This window comes from Tetrahymena thermophila, assembly GCF_000189635.1.
Source record: "Tetrahymena thermophila SB210 genomic scaffold scf_8254794, whole genome shotgun sequence".
NCBI lineage: Eukaryota > Ciliophora > Oligohymenophorea > Hymenostomatida > Tetrahymenidae > Tetrahymena > Tetrahymena thermophila.
In genome coordinates this window covers 947-18,179 of record NW_002476550.1, presented here as the reverse complement: position 1 = coordinate 18,179, position 17,233 = coordinate 947, and the positions used below count along the sequence as shown (strand labels likewise).

At 19.8% G+C, this 17,233-nt stretch overlaps 4 protein-coding genes across 4 annotated transcripts; all 4 read left to right on the top strand. All coding sequences in view use genetic code 6, as the record gives it.

Annotated features, from left to right (window-relative positions):
- Positions 1-127: 127 nt before the first annotated feature.
- On the top strand, positions 128-2,466 carry TTHERM_01246690 (kinase domain protein; the record flags this gene model as incomplete). The annotated part of the gene is made up of 10 exons (XM_001029915.2): positions 128-266; positions 465-806; positions 899-1,075; positions 1,126-1,184; positions 1,249-1,371; positions 1,439-1,457; positions 1,521-1,848; positions 1,906-1,963; positions 2,023-2,317; positions 2,384-2,466. The coding sequence occupies 10 exons, from the start codon at positions 128-130 to the stop codon at positions 2,464-2,466; spliced, it is 1,623 nt and encodes a 540-aa protein (XP_001029915.2).
- Positions 2,467-10,071: 7,605 nt separating this feature from the next.
- On the top strand, positions 10,072-10,415 carry TTHERM_001246676 (transmembrane protein, putative; the record flags this gene model as incomplete). Its single annotated transcript, XM_012795866.1, has 2 exons — positions 10,072-10,074; positions 10,206-10,415. The coding sequence occupies 2 exons, from the start codon at positions 10,072-10,074 to the stop codon at positions 10,413-10,415; spliced, it is 213 nt and encodes a 70-aa protein (XP_012651320.1).
- A 480-nt stretch (positions 10,416-10,895) lies between these two features.
- Positions 10,896-13,087, top strand: TTHERM_01246670 (kinase domain protein; the record flags this gene model as incomplete). The annotated part of the gene is made up of 9 exons (XM_001029913.2): positions 10,896-11,034; positions 11,245-11,586; positions 11,679-11,855; positions 11,914-11,972; positions 12,037-12,159; positions 12,229-12,247; positions 12,310-12,637; positions 12,695-12,752; positions 12,812-13,087. The coding sequence occupies 9 exons, from the start codon at positions 10,896-10,898 to the stop codon at positions 13,085-13,087; spliced, it is 1,521 nt and encodes a 506-aa protein (XP_001029913.2).
- Positions 13,088-16,238: 3,151 nt separating this feature from the next.
- On the top strand, positions 16,239-16,531 carry TTHERM_001246669 (hypothetical protein; the record flags this gene model as incomplete). The annotated part of the gene is made up of 3 exons (XM_012795865.1): positions 16,239-16,313; positions 16,385-16,461; positions 16,516-16,531. The coding sequence occupies 3 exons, from the start codon at positions 16,239-16,241 to the stop codon at positions 16,529-16,531; spliced, it is 168 nt and encodes a 55-aa protein (XP_012651319.1).
- Between the last annotated feature and the right edge of the window lie 702 nt (positions 16,532-17,233).

Below are 17,233 nucleotides of genomic sequence, written 5' to 3'. Positions count from 1 at the left end.
TTAATTAATTTACATCAGATTTTAACAAAAAATAAACATTTAAAAACTAAAAGAATTTTGCTTATTAGCATATAATTAATTAATTCAATTAATTTATTAGAAAAAAAAAATATTGAGATATTAAAAAATGAATAAAATTAGCTAAAATCTTGTAGGATACCAAGAAGCTAAATATAAGCTTGCTTTGCATCTTCTAAAAAGGAAAAAAATCAAAGAGATGTACCGAATGAAAGATGTCTAAATGCTCGATAAGCCTGAGTTAGTCAGTAAAAAATATTTAAATTAATATTTATTTTTTATGAATAGATTGATAATTAATTATAAATATTGAAATATTAAATAAAACTTGCATAAAGATATTAATAAATTTTTAATCTCTAAAAATAAAACCAAACCATCCATTTAATAATTTACCTTTTGCCTGTCTTGGTTCCAATCAAATTTTATCTGAATTTTAACAAAAGTTTCTGATATCTAAGAACCTAAGTTAAAGCCTTATTAAGCTTTAATTTATTAGTCTATGAAAATCGAATTAAGTAAAAAAGGCTACTCTGATTTTAGATTTTTAGGACAGGGAGTATAGGGATTAGTTTTGTTAGCAAAAGATTCGAAAACTAACATGAGGTATGCCATCAAAGGTGTTTAAGTTAGAGATCCTCAAGGTAATCTTGACGAAGATCTTAACAATCGAGTGAAACAAGAAGTAGAAATTCTCAAAAAATGTAGAGACTCTCCTTATGTAGTCAGTCTTATAGATTAATTTGAGGGATAACAATTTAGTTACTTAGTTCTAACTGAGTGTTAAGGTACAAATAATACTCATTTCTTTTTTAAATTAATTAATCAAACCGCTTTATTGAAAGTCTTTAATGCAAAATTAAATGCTATAAATAATAAGGAACTCTCACCTAGATTTTAGAAAGGAACTAAAACAAAAGACTGAATGAAATATCAGCAATCAAATACGCTAATGACATTGCTCAAGGTCTCTACTACATTCACTCTAAGAGCTGCCTTGTTAATGATCTGAAAATGGATAATATCTTAATTGACTATCATGGAAATGCAGTTGTTTGTAAGTTTTTAACAAATTTAAACCTACTTGATTGATTTTATATAAAATAGCTGATTTTGGTTTGGCAGATAACCTAATAAATAAATCTGGCTATGCTATGAATCAATATGTATGCACTCATATTTTTATCATATTAAAGAAGTATTCAAATAATTCAATTGAAAAAATTAAAGATGGGAAACTTCTTGTATCAAGCACCAGAGTGTTTTGACCCAGCTGATCCATTCATAGGTAAGGTTTATCATGATGAATATTTAAAATTAGGAGTCAGTGTGAGACAATAGCCAAGTAACAGAGTAAATTTTATTTAAATTATTTGTCTAAATGCTAATTAATATTATTCTTATTTATCAATTTAAACAGAGTGAAGCATGCTCTTTAGGTATTATATGAAATAAAAAATATATTATTTGTTTTTATTTAACAAAAATAAATTATTAAAAAGGGTATCTTATATATACACTTGTCTAGGGAATAGATTTGAGTTTTACATAAAATAAGCACAAACCATTAAATTATGATGGTGAATTTAAAAATTTTGTTTATCACAAATAGCTTAAATATATTATTGATGGATTAACTAATTTTGTTCCAAAGAATAGAATGCCTATTAAGGAGGCTTTAATTATTTTAAAGGGAATTATTTCTTTTGAATTTTAGTTAGATGAAATGCTTATTGAGACGATAGATGGAAACACTCAGCAGTTCACATGTTCATTCAAAAATGAAATTGAGTTTGTTAAAGATTTGTCAAATAAGTTTTACCCAATCATGTATATTTATTTGTTTGTTTGTTTATTTTAATCTATTTTTTGTTATATTTTTAAAAGTAAAAACGAACAGACCTTAAACTAAGAGTTAAAAGAAGACCGTGAAAAAAGATAATATGTTAATTAAGCTATTTTATTCAAAATATCATTAATATTTTCAAAATACTACTTAAAAAGGAGGCAAAAATAGAAGAATTATAGAAAACAAATCTCTAACAATAATAAAGAATTAATGAATAAGAAAAAACCATTAAAGATTTATTCACCAAATTAGAATATTATTAGAATTAGTTAATGAACCAACCTTAGACTATGACGATGCCAACCTTGAAAATGAAGGACTAGTAACATGTTATATTTTAAGAAATTAAAAAATAGGAAAAGAAAGATGAATTTCCAAAAGAAAAAAACTAACTGTAAATTCAAAAATAAGTTTTTAATAGAAACTAATAAAAATATTATGAAAAAGAAAGTAAACACTTTTCATCATTTATTTTACTTCAAAAAAATTAATTAATTTTAATATTATAAAAAATAGCATGTAATTAATTTTTTAATTAATTCCTTTTGAAAATTATTTATTAACTAAACAATTATCTTTCACTTAAAAAAACTGAATGAATGACTAATAATTTATTTAAATTTATAAAACCTTAATAATAATCCATTTAAAAACTCCTTAGAAAGTAAATTCCTTCAATTAAGGCTATTAATTTAATTTAATCTAATATTTGAATAGCAAGTATATTTATCACTCTTTAATTATTCTTCTCCTTTTTAAATTACCTTTACCTATTTTAGCACACAAGAAAAGATATAATTTTATTCAGTCAATTTCAACATATCCAAAATTTTTTTATTTAAAAGGAAGTAAATAACTTTGAAAATCATGATCATAAAAATTCATAATCATATTCTTTTAGAGGGTTACATTTTTATTAACAACTATTTCTTAATTCATCTATTTTTCTAATATAGATTGTAATCACTTGTCCTTTCCTTAAAAAATACGAAATCTATTTTTATATTCAAAATAGCATGTAAAGTTTTTATCACAAAATCTCAAATATTTACTTTTATATTCAAAATAGTGTGTAAAGTTTTTATTACAAAATGCTCAAATTAACTTTCATATTCAAAATAGCAAGTAATTAATATTTAAGATTGATTTTTGATTAGAAAAGAAATGCTGAATTAATTAACTTTAATATTCAAAATAGATAGTAATTAATATTTAAGAATGATTTTTGATTAGAAAAGAAATACTGAATTAACTTTCATATTCAAAATAGAATGTAATTAATATTTTAGAATGATTTTTGATGAGAAAATAAATGCTGAATTAACTAAATTTCATATTCAAAATAGTGGGTAATTAATATTTTAGAATGATTTTTGGATTCTATACAAGATATCTGCATAATCTTAAGATATCTTATATTAAGTGGTTGTTGTATCTGATATTTTAGAATATTTTTTATTGTAAATTATTATAATCTAATAATTTAAATATTCTAGATTATAAAATTTAAAAAATTTGTGGATATTATAAAAAATAAATATTCTAGATTCTTCAAAAAAGTAAAAATAAAAATTTGAAGATTTTAGATTCTGATAAAATATATTGTAAATACAATGAATCTAGAATATTTTTAACATTTTTTTTTTAATTTTAAATAAATAAATTTTAATAAATTAATGATCATTTTGAAGTCATGTTTTATCTACTTACAATTTTATTATCTTTTAATTTAAAGATAAAATAGCTATCTTAACCAAAATAATTTAAAAAATAAAATTAATTTGAATTAAATATTAAGATTTCATTGTATTATTTGCTCTAACTTAAGATATTTTAATATTATACCTATTTCTTGTATATAATATTATTTTTAACCAGAAAATAAAAGCTGGATTAACTAATTTTAATATTCAAAATAGGATGTAAAATTAATAATTTAGAATGACTTTTTATGAGAAAATAAATGCTGAGTTATCTTTCATATTCAAATAGCTTGTAATTAATATTTTAAAATTTTGAATGAGAAAAAAAATAAATACAGAATTAACTTTGATATTTAAAATAGAGTGTAAAATATATATATGGAAGAGGTCAATAAGTTAGTTATATTATTGCAAAATAGATAGTAATCAATATTTTAAACAATGATTTATAAATAATTTTCTAAATAATCTATTAGAGAGTAATATTATTTATTTTATTAATTTTTTTGAAATTTCTGATTTAAATTATTTAGTATTTACAGGGACGCGTAATAATTTTAGTGAAATAAATGATAGTAAGTAAATGAGTTATATACAATTTTGAAAAGGATGTAATATAATATTTGTGATTTAGAAGTATAGATAGTGAAAAAATGAATTTATTGATTGTATGAATTAGTGGGTATAAATTTACTTACAATATTTATAAATTAAAATTATTGTATCATTAATATTTAAAAATAGATGGTAATCTTTTGATTTTAAAACAGTGAATAAAAAGATCTATATGGTTTTAAATAGGATGTAAATATTATCTTTGATTAAAAATAATCTAAAAATTATTTAAATATAAAAAAGCAAGTAAATATTAGTTAGATACTAATTTAAATAAATAAGATGAATTGCATTAAATAATTAAAATAGATGGTATATTTTGAATATTTTTATTAAAAGAAGCTAAATAAATTATTTTTAATAAGGGATGATTGGTTGTAAATAATTTTAAATAAATTTTAGAGAAATAAAAGTAATTTAAACATCACAAAAAGGAAGTAGTAATGAAATTAAACATTTATTCAGAAATTTAAAAATTAAATTGATAATTAAAATAGCGAGTAATATATTAAAGTGCTTTTAAAGATTATTCAAATATAAATTAAAATTATAACTTAAATACAAGAAATGGGTAAAATATTAAGAAAAACAAAAATATAGCATTAAAAAATTGAATAAAACATTAATTAGGAAGTAAATAATTTATTTATTTATATTAGAAAATAAAACTTATATTAAATAAATAAATAAAATAGGATGTAATAATTAATAATCTTTAATCACATCAGATTTATAGTTTTAAATTAACCGTTAATTAATTAATAGGATGATGTATTTATTTATTACTTTCAGACTGATTTGATCAAATAATAAATAATCAATTCATTTTAATTTTGAAAAAGATTGTAATATTTACACTTACTTTCTTATAGACAGACATATATATATTCATTCATTAACTACCTCAATAAAATAGCTAGTAAAACTTTTATTTTTTTCTATTAATACTTTACTTACTTATTTATTTAACCTATTAATAGTGAGTAAAATTTTTGAATAATTTTAAATAAGAAGAAAACGAAATGTTCTAAATAGGAAGTAAAGCTTTTATGTTAAATACCACTCTAAAATGAATATTAAATTATTTTTTTCTATTATAGAAAGTATAATCATTGAATGATATTTTATCAGAATATTCTAAAATATCTTCAACTTTAAAATAAGAGATTGGTAACTTTTAATTTTATTACTTTGAAATATTCAAATAAAATGACTTAAATAGGAAGAAGTAAAGATCAATCTAGTTATCCTGGCTTGATATTATATTTTGTTTTATTAAAAATAAATAATAGACAGTAATTTTTTTTATTGACATTTCATAATCTTAGCAAGATAGATGAAATAATAAATTAAAATTAATAAAATAGAATGTAATAAAATAGTTCAATTAATTCTAACTTAAAAATACACATTAAAACTTAAAATAAATAGTGGGTAATTTTTTTACGAGATAATATCAAGAGATATTTATTTTCCTATTTATTTAAAAAAGCAAGTAACAAACATACAATCATTCATTGTTCTAATTTTACAAACCATAACTTAACTTTAAATTTAAACAGAGCTTAACTTTCATTTAACCAAAAGATCTAGTAAAATTCCTTACTTTATTTATTAGAATATCTAGCATATTTTACATTTCTAATAGCCAGTAAACTTTTATATTTGTTTTTTAAAAAATTAAGCATATTTTACTTTATTATATTTATTAGCAGGTAATTTTATCATCTTATAGTAGACCTACTTAGAATTTTATATATCCTTAATAGCAAGTTATTTTTCTAAAATTTTTATTATTATCTTATTTTCAATCAACTTTAAATTTAAATTAGGCAGTAATTAATATTTTAGAACAATTTTTGGTGAGAAAATAAATGTTGAATAACTTTCATATTCAAAATAGACTGTAATTAATATTTTAGAATGATTTTGATGAGAAAAGAAATGCTGAATTAACTAACTTTCATATTCAAAATAGCATGTAATTAATATTTTAGAATGATTGATGAGAAAATAAATCCTGAATAACTTTCATATTCAAAATAGCATGTAATTAATATTTTAGAATGATTTTTAATGAAAATAAATCTGAATTAACTTTTATATTCAAAATAGTGAGTAAATAATATTTTATAATGATTTTTGAAGAGAAAATCAATGCTGAATTAACTAACTTTGATTTTCAAAATAGCGAGTAATTAATATTTTAGAACAATTTTTGATGAGAAAATAAATGCTGAATTAACTTTCGTATTCAAAATAGAATGTAATTATAGAATAATTTTTGATGAGAAAATAATGCTGAATTAACTTTGATATTCAAAATAGGGAGTAATTAATATTTTAGAACAATTTTTGATGAGAAAATAAATGCTGAATTAACTTTCAAATTCAAAATAGAATGTAATTAATATTTTAGAATCATTTTTGATGAGAAAATAAATCCTGAATTAACTTTCATATTCAAAATAGGGAGTAATTAATATTTTAGAATGATTTTTGAAGAGAAAATAAATGCTGAATTAACTAACTTTCATATTAAAAATAGGGAGTAATTAATATTTTAGAATGATTTTTAATGAGAAAAGAAATGCTGAATTAACTAACTTTCATATTCAAAATAGCAAGTAATTAATATTTAAGAATGATTTTTGATTAGAAAAGAAATACTGAATTAATTTTCATATTCAAAATAGCGAGTAATTAATATTTTAGAATGATTTTTGATGAGACAATAAATGCTGAATTAACTTTATTATTCAAAATAGCTAGTAATTAATATTTTAGAATGATTTTTGATGTGAAAATAAATGCTGAATTAACTTTCATATTCAAAATAGCTAGTAATTAATATTTTAGATTGATTTTTGATGAGAAAATAAATGCTGAATTAACTAACTTTCATATTTAAAATAGGTATTTTCAAAATAGGGAGTAATTAATATTTTAGAATTATTTTTGATGAGAAAATAAAAACTGAATAACTTTCATATTCAAAATAGAATGTAATTAATATTTTAGAATGATTTTGATGAGAAAAGAAATGCTGAATTAACTAACTTCATATTCAAAATAGCATGTAATTAATATTTTAGAATGATTTTTGATGAGAAAATAAATGCCGAATTAACTAACTTTCATATTCAAAATAGTCCGTAATTAATATTTTAGAATGATTTTTGATGAGAAATGATATGCTAAATGAACTTTCATATTCAAAATAGCGAGTAATTAATATTTTAGAATGATTTTTAATGAGAAAATAAATGCTGAAGAAACTTTCATATTTAAAATAGTGCGTAATTAATATTTTAGAATGATTTTTCATTAGAAAATAAATGCTGAATTAACTAACTTTCATATTCAAAATAGGTGGTAATTAATATTTTAGAATAATTTTTGATGATAAAATAAATGCTGAATTAACTAACTTTCATATTCAAAATAGCTAGTAATTAATATTTTAAAATGATTTTTGATGAGAAAATAAAATCTAAATATGAAATAGTGAGTAAAATTTATTAATAAGAGTTCATAATAAGAAATTATAGAATTAAATGATCTCTTGAAAAATAGATGGTAATTATTTGTAGAAGATAAATAATAAAGATGGAAAATAAGTTTAATTTTGAATTTACAGCCAGTAATATTTATTTTAGAAGAATAATTTTGATAGCGAAACTTATTAAAATGTATGAAATAGATAGTAATATTTTTGAAAGTTACTAATGTAGAGTATGTGTTACTTTTAATATGAAAATAGTGAGTAAGAGTTATGAAAGTAATCAAAAAATGTAACTAACTAACTATGTTAATTCTAAACAAGATTGTAAAATATTTGAGTGATTGAAAAAGAAAAAAAAAAAAATTAAAAATAATAATAGATTGTAATATTTTAAATAACTTTGGACGAATTACAATCATGAAATGTTTTAATTAAAACAGTTGGTAATAATTAACCCTATTAAGAAACCAACATATATATGAATATCTACTATTAACTTATTATAAAGAAAGTAAAATTATTTATAAGCAAATTAAGCTTTTTTACTAAAACTTAGAATAAAATAAATAGGGTAATAATATAACACATTAGAAGTTTTTATTAAAAAAAGAGAGATTTAATAAACGTTATAAAAATATTAGAAGGTATTTAATTAATTAATCTTTTTGCAAATAAATAAATAAATTTATAATTTTCATTAAATTAAAAAATCAAAAATATAGTGATGAGCCTCATTATATTTGTTAGATTCAGGCAACACAGTTTACGAAATCAGAAATACACTCTTTTTTTTGTTTGTTTGCTTGTTTATTATAAGTAAAAAATAAATTGAATTACTATTAACAAATATTAAAAATAATATGAATTTGTGAAATATATATTTTATGTTATATTGATTGTAGCTTCAACTTTTAATTTCTTTTTTTTTTTAAATGAAAAAAAAATGAATTATTCAAGTTAAAAACAATTTAAAAATAATTGTTTACTAACTTAAGTTATCTATCTGGCTAATAATATAAATTTAAAAATAAAAACAAAAATACCATTTTTTTTTGAAGTAAGAAAAAAATTTAATATTGTAATATGTAAAAAAGTGGTGAATTAAAGGCTTAAAAAATATAAATATTCCTAGTTTTTGAAATTAAAAATTTCCATTCAAAGTGTATTTGTGATCAAATTTCAAGTTACAAGTTAAATAGTTGGATAATTTAACTTTTAATAATATTCTTAAGCAATTAAGCGATTTATTATTTATTTATTTAGTCACATCTAATAAAACTCATTAATAAATAAAGTTTATAAAAAAGTAAAAAATTTTATCTTTGATTATCTTCTACTTCTTATTCAATAAAAATTAGTAAATATAAATATAATTTTGAATAATTTAAAACAAATAAAAAAAGTATCAGAATAGGTTTTGTACTTGACAAAGCAATTAATTTATATTTTCTTTTAAAATAATTAGTATATTTATAATATTATAAAATAAAAATCTATAATATATTAAAAAATTTATTTCTGAAATTATTTATTTAATTAAAACATGTACAATTATAAAATTTGATATTTCATTTTAATATTAATATTACAAAAAGCAATTAAATTAGTAAAGCACTTCCTAGATTACAATTCTTGCGGTAGCGCCACCACAAGAATATTAATCCTGTAAGTAAGTGTTATTCACATTAAAAATTTTTAAATTTATTTTTATCCATATTTGTTTATTGATTATTCAAATTTTGCATTCTAATATTTCATTTTATGTGAGCTTCCTCAATTATGATATAAATGTGTTTTCATTTTAATAAAACTCTACTTAAAGAAAAATCAAATAGATATTTAATCATAACAAAGGAAGAAAATTTAGATTCTATTCAATATTCTAATAGCTATCTATGTTAATATAATTTTGATATAGAAAGAAGATCATTTCTTGTAATAAAATGAATACTTAGAGGATAGTAGGTTTCATAACTAAATTATGATAAAATAGTTGTACATATAATTATATCAAAGCTCTTATAATTAAATTATTCGAGTTAAAAATAACTTTTTTTATAGTTGATTTACCATATTCAAGATAAGAAATAAAGTTGTGCAGTGCAATATTATTAATATGACTTTTATGGATATTTCAGTAAAAGATACAGCTTATTTATAGCTAGTTAGCTTCTAACTTTACAGTAGCTTTAAGCTAGAAAAAATATTTATTTGCTTAGCTTTTATTGCATATTTTTCAAGTTACTGGTTATTCAAAACTAAAAATATTTTTGTTATCTGCTCAAAAATGAATTTTTAAATGAAAATTCAAAGAATATGAAAAGTATTCGGCTTTTTTCGCTATTTATTATTTACCTACTTTTGGCTGTTATTGTAAAAAAATGGTAAGGTATTTTATCTAATATATGTTACTTATTGTATCTATTTAAGCAATTATATATGTGCTTTGTTGATTGGCTCTTAATATTTGAAAATAAGATAATGCTTGAACATTTTTAAATTTTATTTATTAAAGAAAAGGGACTTTTAATAAGCTCTGGTTTAGAAATTAGGCAAGAGAATACTAACATCTGTTTATAGTCTTAATATGTATTGTTTTTTACAGCAAAATTTGCAAAAAGTTTTACTTCTAAGCTTCAATTATTTAGTTATCTATGTTATAAAATATGTATTAGTTTTGGTACTTTAAAATTGTTGTGACATTTATTCTTATTTTTACTTATGAAGGCATTAATAAACCTTTTTAATGATAAATATTATTTAGTTTAAAATAGAAAACTGATTTTATGGTCAATTACTTCAGTAATGACTAACAATTTATTAAGTTTTAAGCTTCTTTACTTCTATGTTTTACTAAAGCTATGAATGAATTGTTATTTTGTATTCTTTGTTGCTTTATTTTACGCTCATTAGCCTACTCATTTTATTAATTACATCACTTTGTATAATTTCGTGATTGAGATGATGACAAGTTGGGATATTTAAATCTTATTTATATATGATTTAATAGTTAATGCGTATTATTACAATTTTTATGAAAGAATATTTTGATTTATCAAATATTCTTTTTACAAATAATTTAATTAATTTAAATCAGATTTTAACAAAAAATAAACATTTAAAAACTTAATAAATTTTGCTTATTGGCACATAATTAATTAATTCAATTAATTTGCTAGAAAAAAAAATATTGAGATATTAAAAAATGAATAAAATCAGCTAAAATCTTGTAGGATACTAAGAAGCTAAATATAACCTTGCTTTGCATCTTCAAAAAAGGAAAAAAGTCAAAGAGATGTACCGAATGAAAGGTGTCTAAATGCTCGATAAGCCTGAGTTAGTCAGTAAAAAATATTTAAATTAATTTTAATAATTTATGAATAGACTGATAATTCATTATAAATATTGAAATATTAAATAAAACTTGTATGTAGATATTATTAAAACAAACTTAAATGTTTAATCTGTAAAAATAAAAATCAAACCATCCATTTAATAATTTACCTTTTGCCTGTCTTGGTTCCAATCAAATTTTATCTGAATTTTAACAAAAGTTTCTGATATCTAAGAACCTAAGTTAAAACCTTATTAAGCTTCAATTTATTAGACTATGAAAAGCGAATTAAGTAAAAAAGGCTACTCTGATTTTAGATTTTTAGGACAGGGAGTATAGGGATTAGTTTTGTTAGCAAAAGATTCGAAAACTAACATGAGGTATGCCATCAAAGGTGTTTAAGTTAGAGATCCTCAAGGTAATCTTGACGAAGATCTTAACAATCGAGTGAAACAAGAAGTAGAAATTCTCAAAAAATGTAGAGACTCTCCTTATGTAGTCAGTCTTATAGATTAATTTGAGGGATAACAATTTAGTTACTTAGTTCTAACTGAGTGTTAAGGTACAAATAATACTCATTTCTTTTTTAAATTAATTAATCAAACCGCTTTATTGAAAGTCTTTAATGCAAAATTAAATGCTATAAATAATAAGGAACTCTCACCTAGATTTTAGAAAGGAACTAAAACAAAAGACTGAATGAAATATCAGCAATCAAATACGCTAACGACATTGCTCAAGGTCTCTACTACATTCACTCTAAGAGCTGCCTTGTTAATGATCTGAAAATGGATAATATCTTAATTGACTATCATGGAAATGCAGTTGTTTGTAAATTTTTAACAAATCTAAACATGCTTGATTGATTGATTTTATATATTTTATATAGCTGATTTTGGTTTGGCAGATAACCTAATAAACAAATCTGGCTATGCTATGAATCAATATGTATGCACTCATATTTTTATCATATGAAAGAGATATTCAAATAATTCAATTGAAAAAATTAAAGATGGGAAACTTCTTGTATCAAGCACCAGAGTGTTTTGACCCAGCAGATCCATTCATAGGTAAGGTTTATCATGATGAATATTAAAAATTAGGAGTCAGTGTGAGATAATAGCCAAGCAACAGAGTAAATATTTTATTTAAATTATTTGTCTAAAAGCTAATTAATATTATTCTTATTTATTAATTTAAACAGAGTGAAGCATGCTCTTTAGGTATTATATGAAATAAAAAATATATTATTTGTTTTTATTTAAAAAAATAAATTATTAAAAAGGGTATCTTATATATACACTTGTCTAGGGAATAGATTTCAGTTTAGCATAAAATAAGCACAAACCATTAAAATATGATGGTGAATTTTAAAATTTTGTTTATCACAAATAGCTTAAATATATTATTGATGGATTAACTAATTTTGTTCCAAAGGATAGAATGCCTATTAAGGAGGCTTTAATTATTTTAAAGGGAATTATTTCTTTTGAATTTTAGTTAGATGAAATGCTTATTGAGACGATAGATGGAAACATTCAACAGTTCACAAGATCACTCAAAAATGAAATCGAGTTTGTTAAAGATTTGTCAAATAAGTTTTACCCAATCATGTATTTTTATTTATTTGTTTGTTTATTTTACTCTATTTTTTGTTATATTTTTTAAAGTAAAAACGAACAGACCTTAAACTAAGAGTTAAAAGAAGACCGTGAAAAAAGATAATATGTTAATTAAGCTATTTTATTCAAAATATCATCAATATTTTCAAAATAATACTTAAAAAGGAGGCAAAAATAGAAGAATTATAGAAAACAAATCTCTAACAATAATAAAGAATTAATGAATAAGAAAAAACCATTAAAGATTTATTAACCAAATTATAATAATATTAGAATTAGTTAATGAACCGACCTTAGATTATGACGATGCCAACCTTGAAAATGAAGGATAAGTAACATGTTATTGAAATATAGGAAAAGAAAGATGAATTGCCAAAAGAAAAAAACTAACTGTAAATTCAAAAAATAAGTTTTTAATAAAAACTAATAAAAATATTATGAAAAAGAAAGTAAACACTTTTCATCAGTTTACTTCAAAAAAATTAATTAATTTTAATATTATAAAAAATAGCATGTAATTTAATTAATTTTTTAATTAATTCCTTTTGAAAATTATTTATTTACTCAAAAATTATCATTCATTCACTTAAAAAAACTGAATGAATGACTAATAATTTATTTAAATTTATAAAACTTAATAATCTCCCATTTAAAAACTCCTTAGAAAGTAAATTCCTTCAATTACGGTTATTAATTTAATCTCATATTTCAATAGCAAGTATATTTATCACTCTTTAATTATTCTTCTCCTTTTTAAATTACCTTTAACTATTTTAGCACACAAAAAAAGATGTAATTTTATTCAGTCAATTCAACATATCCTAAATTTTTTTATTTAAAAGGAAGTAAATAACTTTGAAAATCATGATCATAAATTCATAATCATATTCTTATAGAGGGTTAAATTTTTATCTATAGCTAATACTTAATTCATCTTTTTCTCTAATATAGATTGTAATCACTTGTTCTTTCCTTAAAAAATACTATATTTACTTTTATATTCAAAATAGCATGTAAAGTTTTCACAAAATGCTCGAATATTTACTTTTATATTCAAAATAGTGTGTAAAGTTTTTATCACAAAATGCTCAAATTAACTTTCATATTCAAAATAGTTGGTAATTAATATTTTAGAATTATTTTTGATGAGAAAATAAATGCTGAATTAACTTTCATATTCAAAATAGGGAGTAATTAATATTTTAGAATGATTTTTGATGAGAAAATAAATGCTGAATTAACTAACTTTCATATTCAAAATAGTCGGTAATTAATATTTTAGAATGATTTTTGATGAGAAAATAAATGCTGAATTAACTAACTTTCATATTCAAAATAGAAAGTAATTAATATTTTAGAATGATTTTTGATGAGAAAATAAATGCTGAATTAACTAACTTTCATATTCAAAATAGAATGTAATTAACATTTTAGAATGATTTTTGATGAGAAAATAAATGCTGAATTAACTAACTTTCATATTCAAAATAGTGGGTAATTAATATTTTAGAATGATTTTTGATGAGAAAATAAATGCTGAATTAACTTTCATATTCAATATAGCAAGTAATTAATATTTTAGAATGATTTTTGGTGAGAAAATAAATGCTGAATTAACTTTCATATTCAAAATAGTTGGTAATTAATATTTTAGAATGATTCTTGATGAGAAAATAAATGCTGAATTAACTAACTTTCATATTCAAAATAGGATGTAATTAATATTTTAGAATGATTTTTGATGAGAAAATAAATGCTGAATTAACTTTCATATTCAATATAGCCAGTAATTAATATTTTAGAATGATTTTTGATGAGAAAATAAATGCTAAATTAACTTTCATATTTAAAATAGCTAGTAATTAATATTTTAGAATGATTTTTGATGAGAAAATAAATGCTGAATTAACTTTCATATTCAAAATAGCTAGTAATTAATATTTTAGAATGATTTTTGGATTATATACAAGATATCTGCATAATCTTAAGAATCTTATATTAAGTGATTGTTGTATCTGATATTTTAAAATATTTTTTATTGTAAATTATTATAATCTAATATTATAAATATTGTAGATTATAAAATTTAAAAAATGTGTAAATATTGTAAAAAATAAATATTCTAGAATCTTGAAAAAAGGAAAAATAAAAATTCTAAGATTTAATATTGTGATAAAAAATATTGTAAATAGAATGAATCTAGAATATTTTGAACATATTACATTTAAAAATTTTAAATATATAAATTTTAACAAATTAATAATTATTTTGAAGTCATGTCTTGTTTTATCTAATTATAAATTTATTATCTTCTAATTTAAAGATAAAATAGCTATCACAACCAACAAAATATTAAAAAAATAAAATTAATTTGAATTAAATATTAAGATTTCATTGTATTATTTACTCTAACTTTAAAAATTTTAATATTATGCCTATTTTTTGTATATAATTTTATTTTTAACCCGAAAATAAATGCTGGTTTAACTTTAATATTCAAAATAGGATGTAATTAATAATTTAGAATGACTTTTAATGAGAAAATAAATGCTGAATTATCTTTCATATTCCAAATAGCAAGTAATTTATATTTTAAAATTTTGAATGAGAAAAAAAATAAATGCAGAATTAATTTTGATATTTAAAATAGAGTGTAACATATATATTTGGAAGAGGTCAATAAGTTAGTTATATTATTGCAAAATAGATCGTAATAAATATTTAAACAATGATTTATAAATAATTTTCTAAATAATCAATTAGAGAGTAATATTATTTTATTTATTTTTTTAGAAAATGCTGATTTAAATTATTTAGTATTTACAGGAATGTGTAATAATTTTAGCGAAATAAATAATAGTAAATGAGTTATATAAAATTTTGAAAAGGATGTAATATAATATTTGTGATTTAGAAGTTCAGATAGTGAAAAAATGAGTTTATTGATTGTATGAATTAGTGGGTATGAATTTACATACAATATTTTGAAATTTAAATTATTGTATCATTAATGTTTAAAAATAGATGGTAATCTTTTGATTTTAAAACAGTGAATAAATAGATCAATAATGGTTTAAATAGGATGTAAATATTATCTTTGATTAAAAATAATCTAAAAATTATTTAAATTCAAAAAAAAGCAAGTAAATATTAGTTAGATACAAATAAATAAGATGAATTGCATTAAATAATTAAAATAGAAAGTAAATTTTGAATATTTTTATTGAAAGAAGCTAAATAAATTATTTTTTAAAAGGGAAGATTGGTAAATAATTTTAAATAAATTTTTGAGAAATAAAAGTAATTTAAACGTTAAAAAAAGGAAGTAGTTATGAAATTGAACATTTATTCAGAAATTTAAAAATTAAATTGATAATTAAAATAGGATGTAATATATTAAAGTGCTTTTAAAGATTATTCAAAGATAAATTAAAACTATAACTTAAATAGAATAAATCAGTAAAATATTAAGATAAACAAAAATATAACTTTAAAAAATTGAATAAAACATTAATTAGGGAGTAAATAATTAATTTATTTATTTATATTAGAAAAGAAAAACTTATATTAAATAAATAAATAAAATAGGAAGATGTAATAATTAATAATCTTTAATCACATCAGATTTATAGTTTTAAATTAACCGTTGTTTAATTAATAGGATGATGTATTTATTTATTACTTTCAGACTGATTTTCTCATATAATAAATAGTCAATTCATTTTAATTTTGAAACAGATTGTATTACACTTACTTTCTTATAGACAGACAGACATATATATATTCATTCATTAATTACCTCAATAAAATAGCTAGTAAAACTTTTATTTTTGATACTTTACTTATTTATTTATTTAATTTATTATTAGTGAGTAAAATTTTTGAATGATTTTAAATAAGAAAAAAACGAAATATTCTAAATAGGACGTAAAGCTTTTATGTTAAATACCACTCTAAAATTAATATTAAATTATTTTTTTCTATTATAGAAAGTATAATTATTGAATGATATTTTATAAGAATATTATAAAATATCTTCAACTTTAAAATAAGGAATTGGTAACTTTTATTTAATTTTATTACTTTGAAATATATTCAAATAAAATTACTTAAATAGGGATAAGTAAAGATCAACCTGGCTTGATATTATATTTTGTTTTATTAAAAATAAATAATAGACAGTAATTTTTTTTTTTGACATTTCATAATCTTAGCAAGATAGACGAAATAATAAATTAAAATTAATAAAATAGAATGTAATAAAATAATTAAATTAATTCTAACATAAAAATACACATTAAAACTTAAAATAAATAGTGGGTAATTATTTTACTAGATAATATCAAGAGATATTTATTTTCCTATTTATTTAAAAAAGCAAGTAACAAACATACAATCATTCATTGTTCTAATTTTAAAAACCACAACTTAACTTTAAATTTAAACAGAGCGTAACTTTCATTTAACAATTTATTCTAAATATCTCAATATTTTTATTAACCAAAACAGCTAGTAATTAATTAATATTCCTTACTTTATTTATTAGAACATCTAACATATTTTACATTTCTAATAGCCTGTAAACTT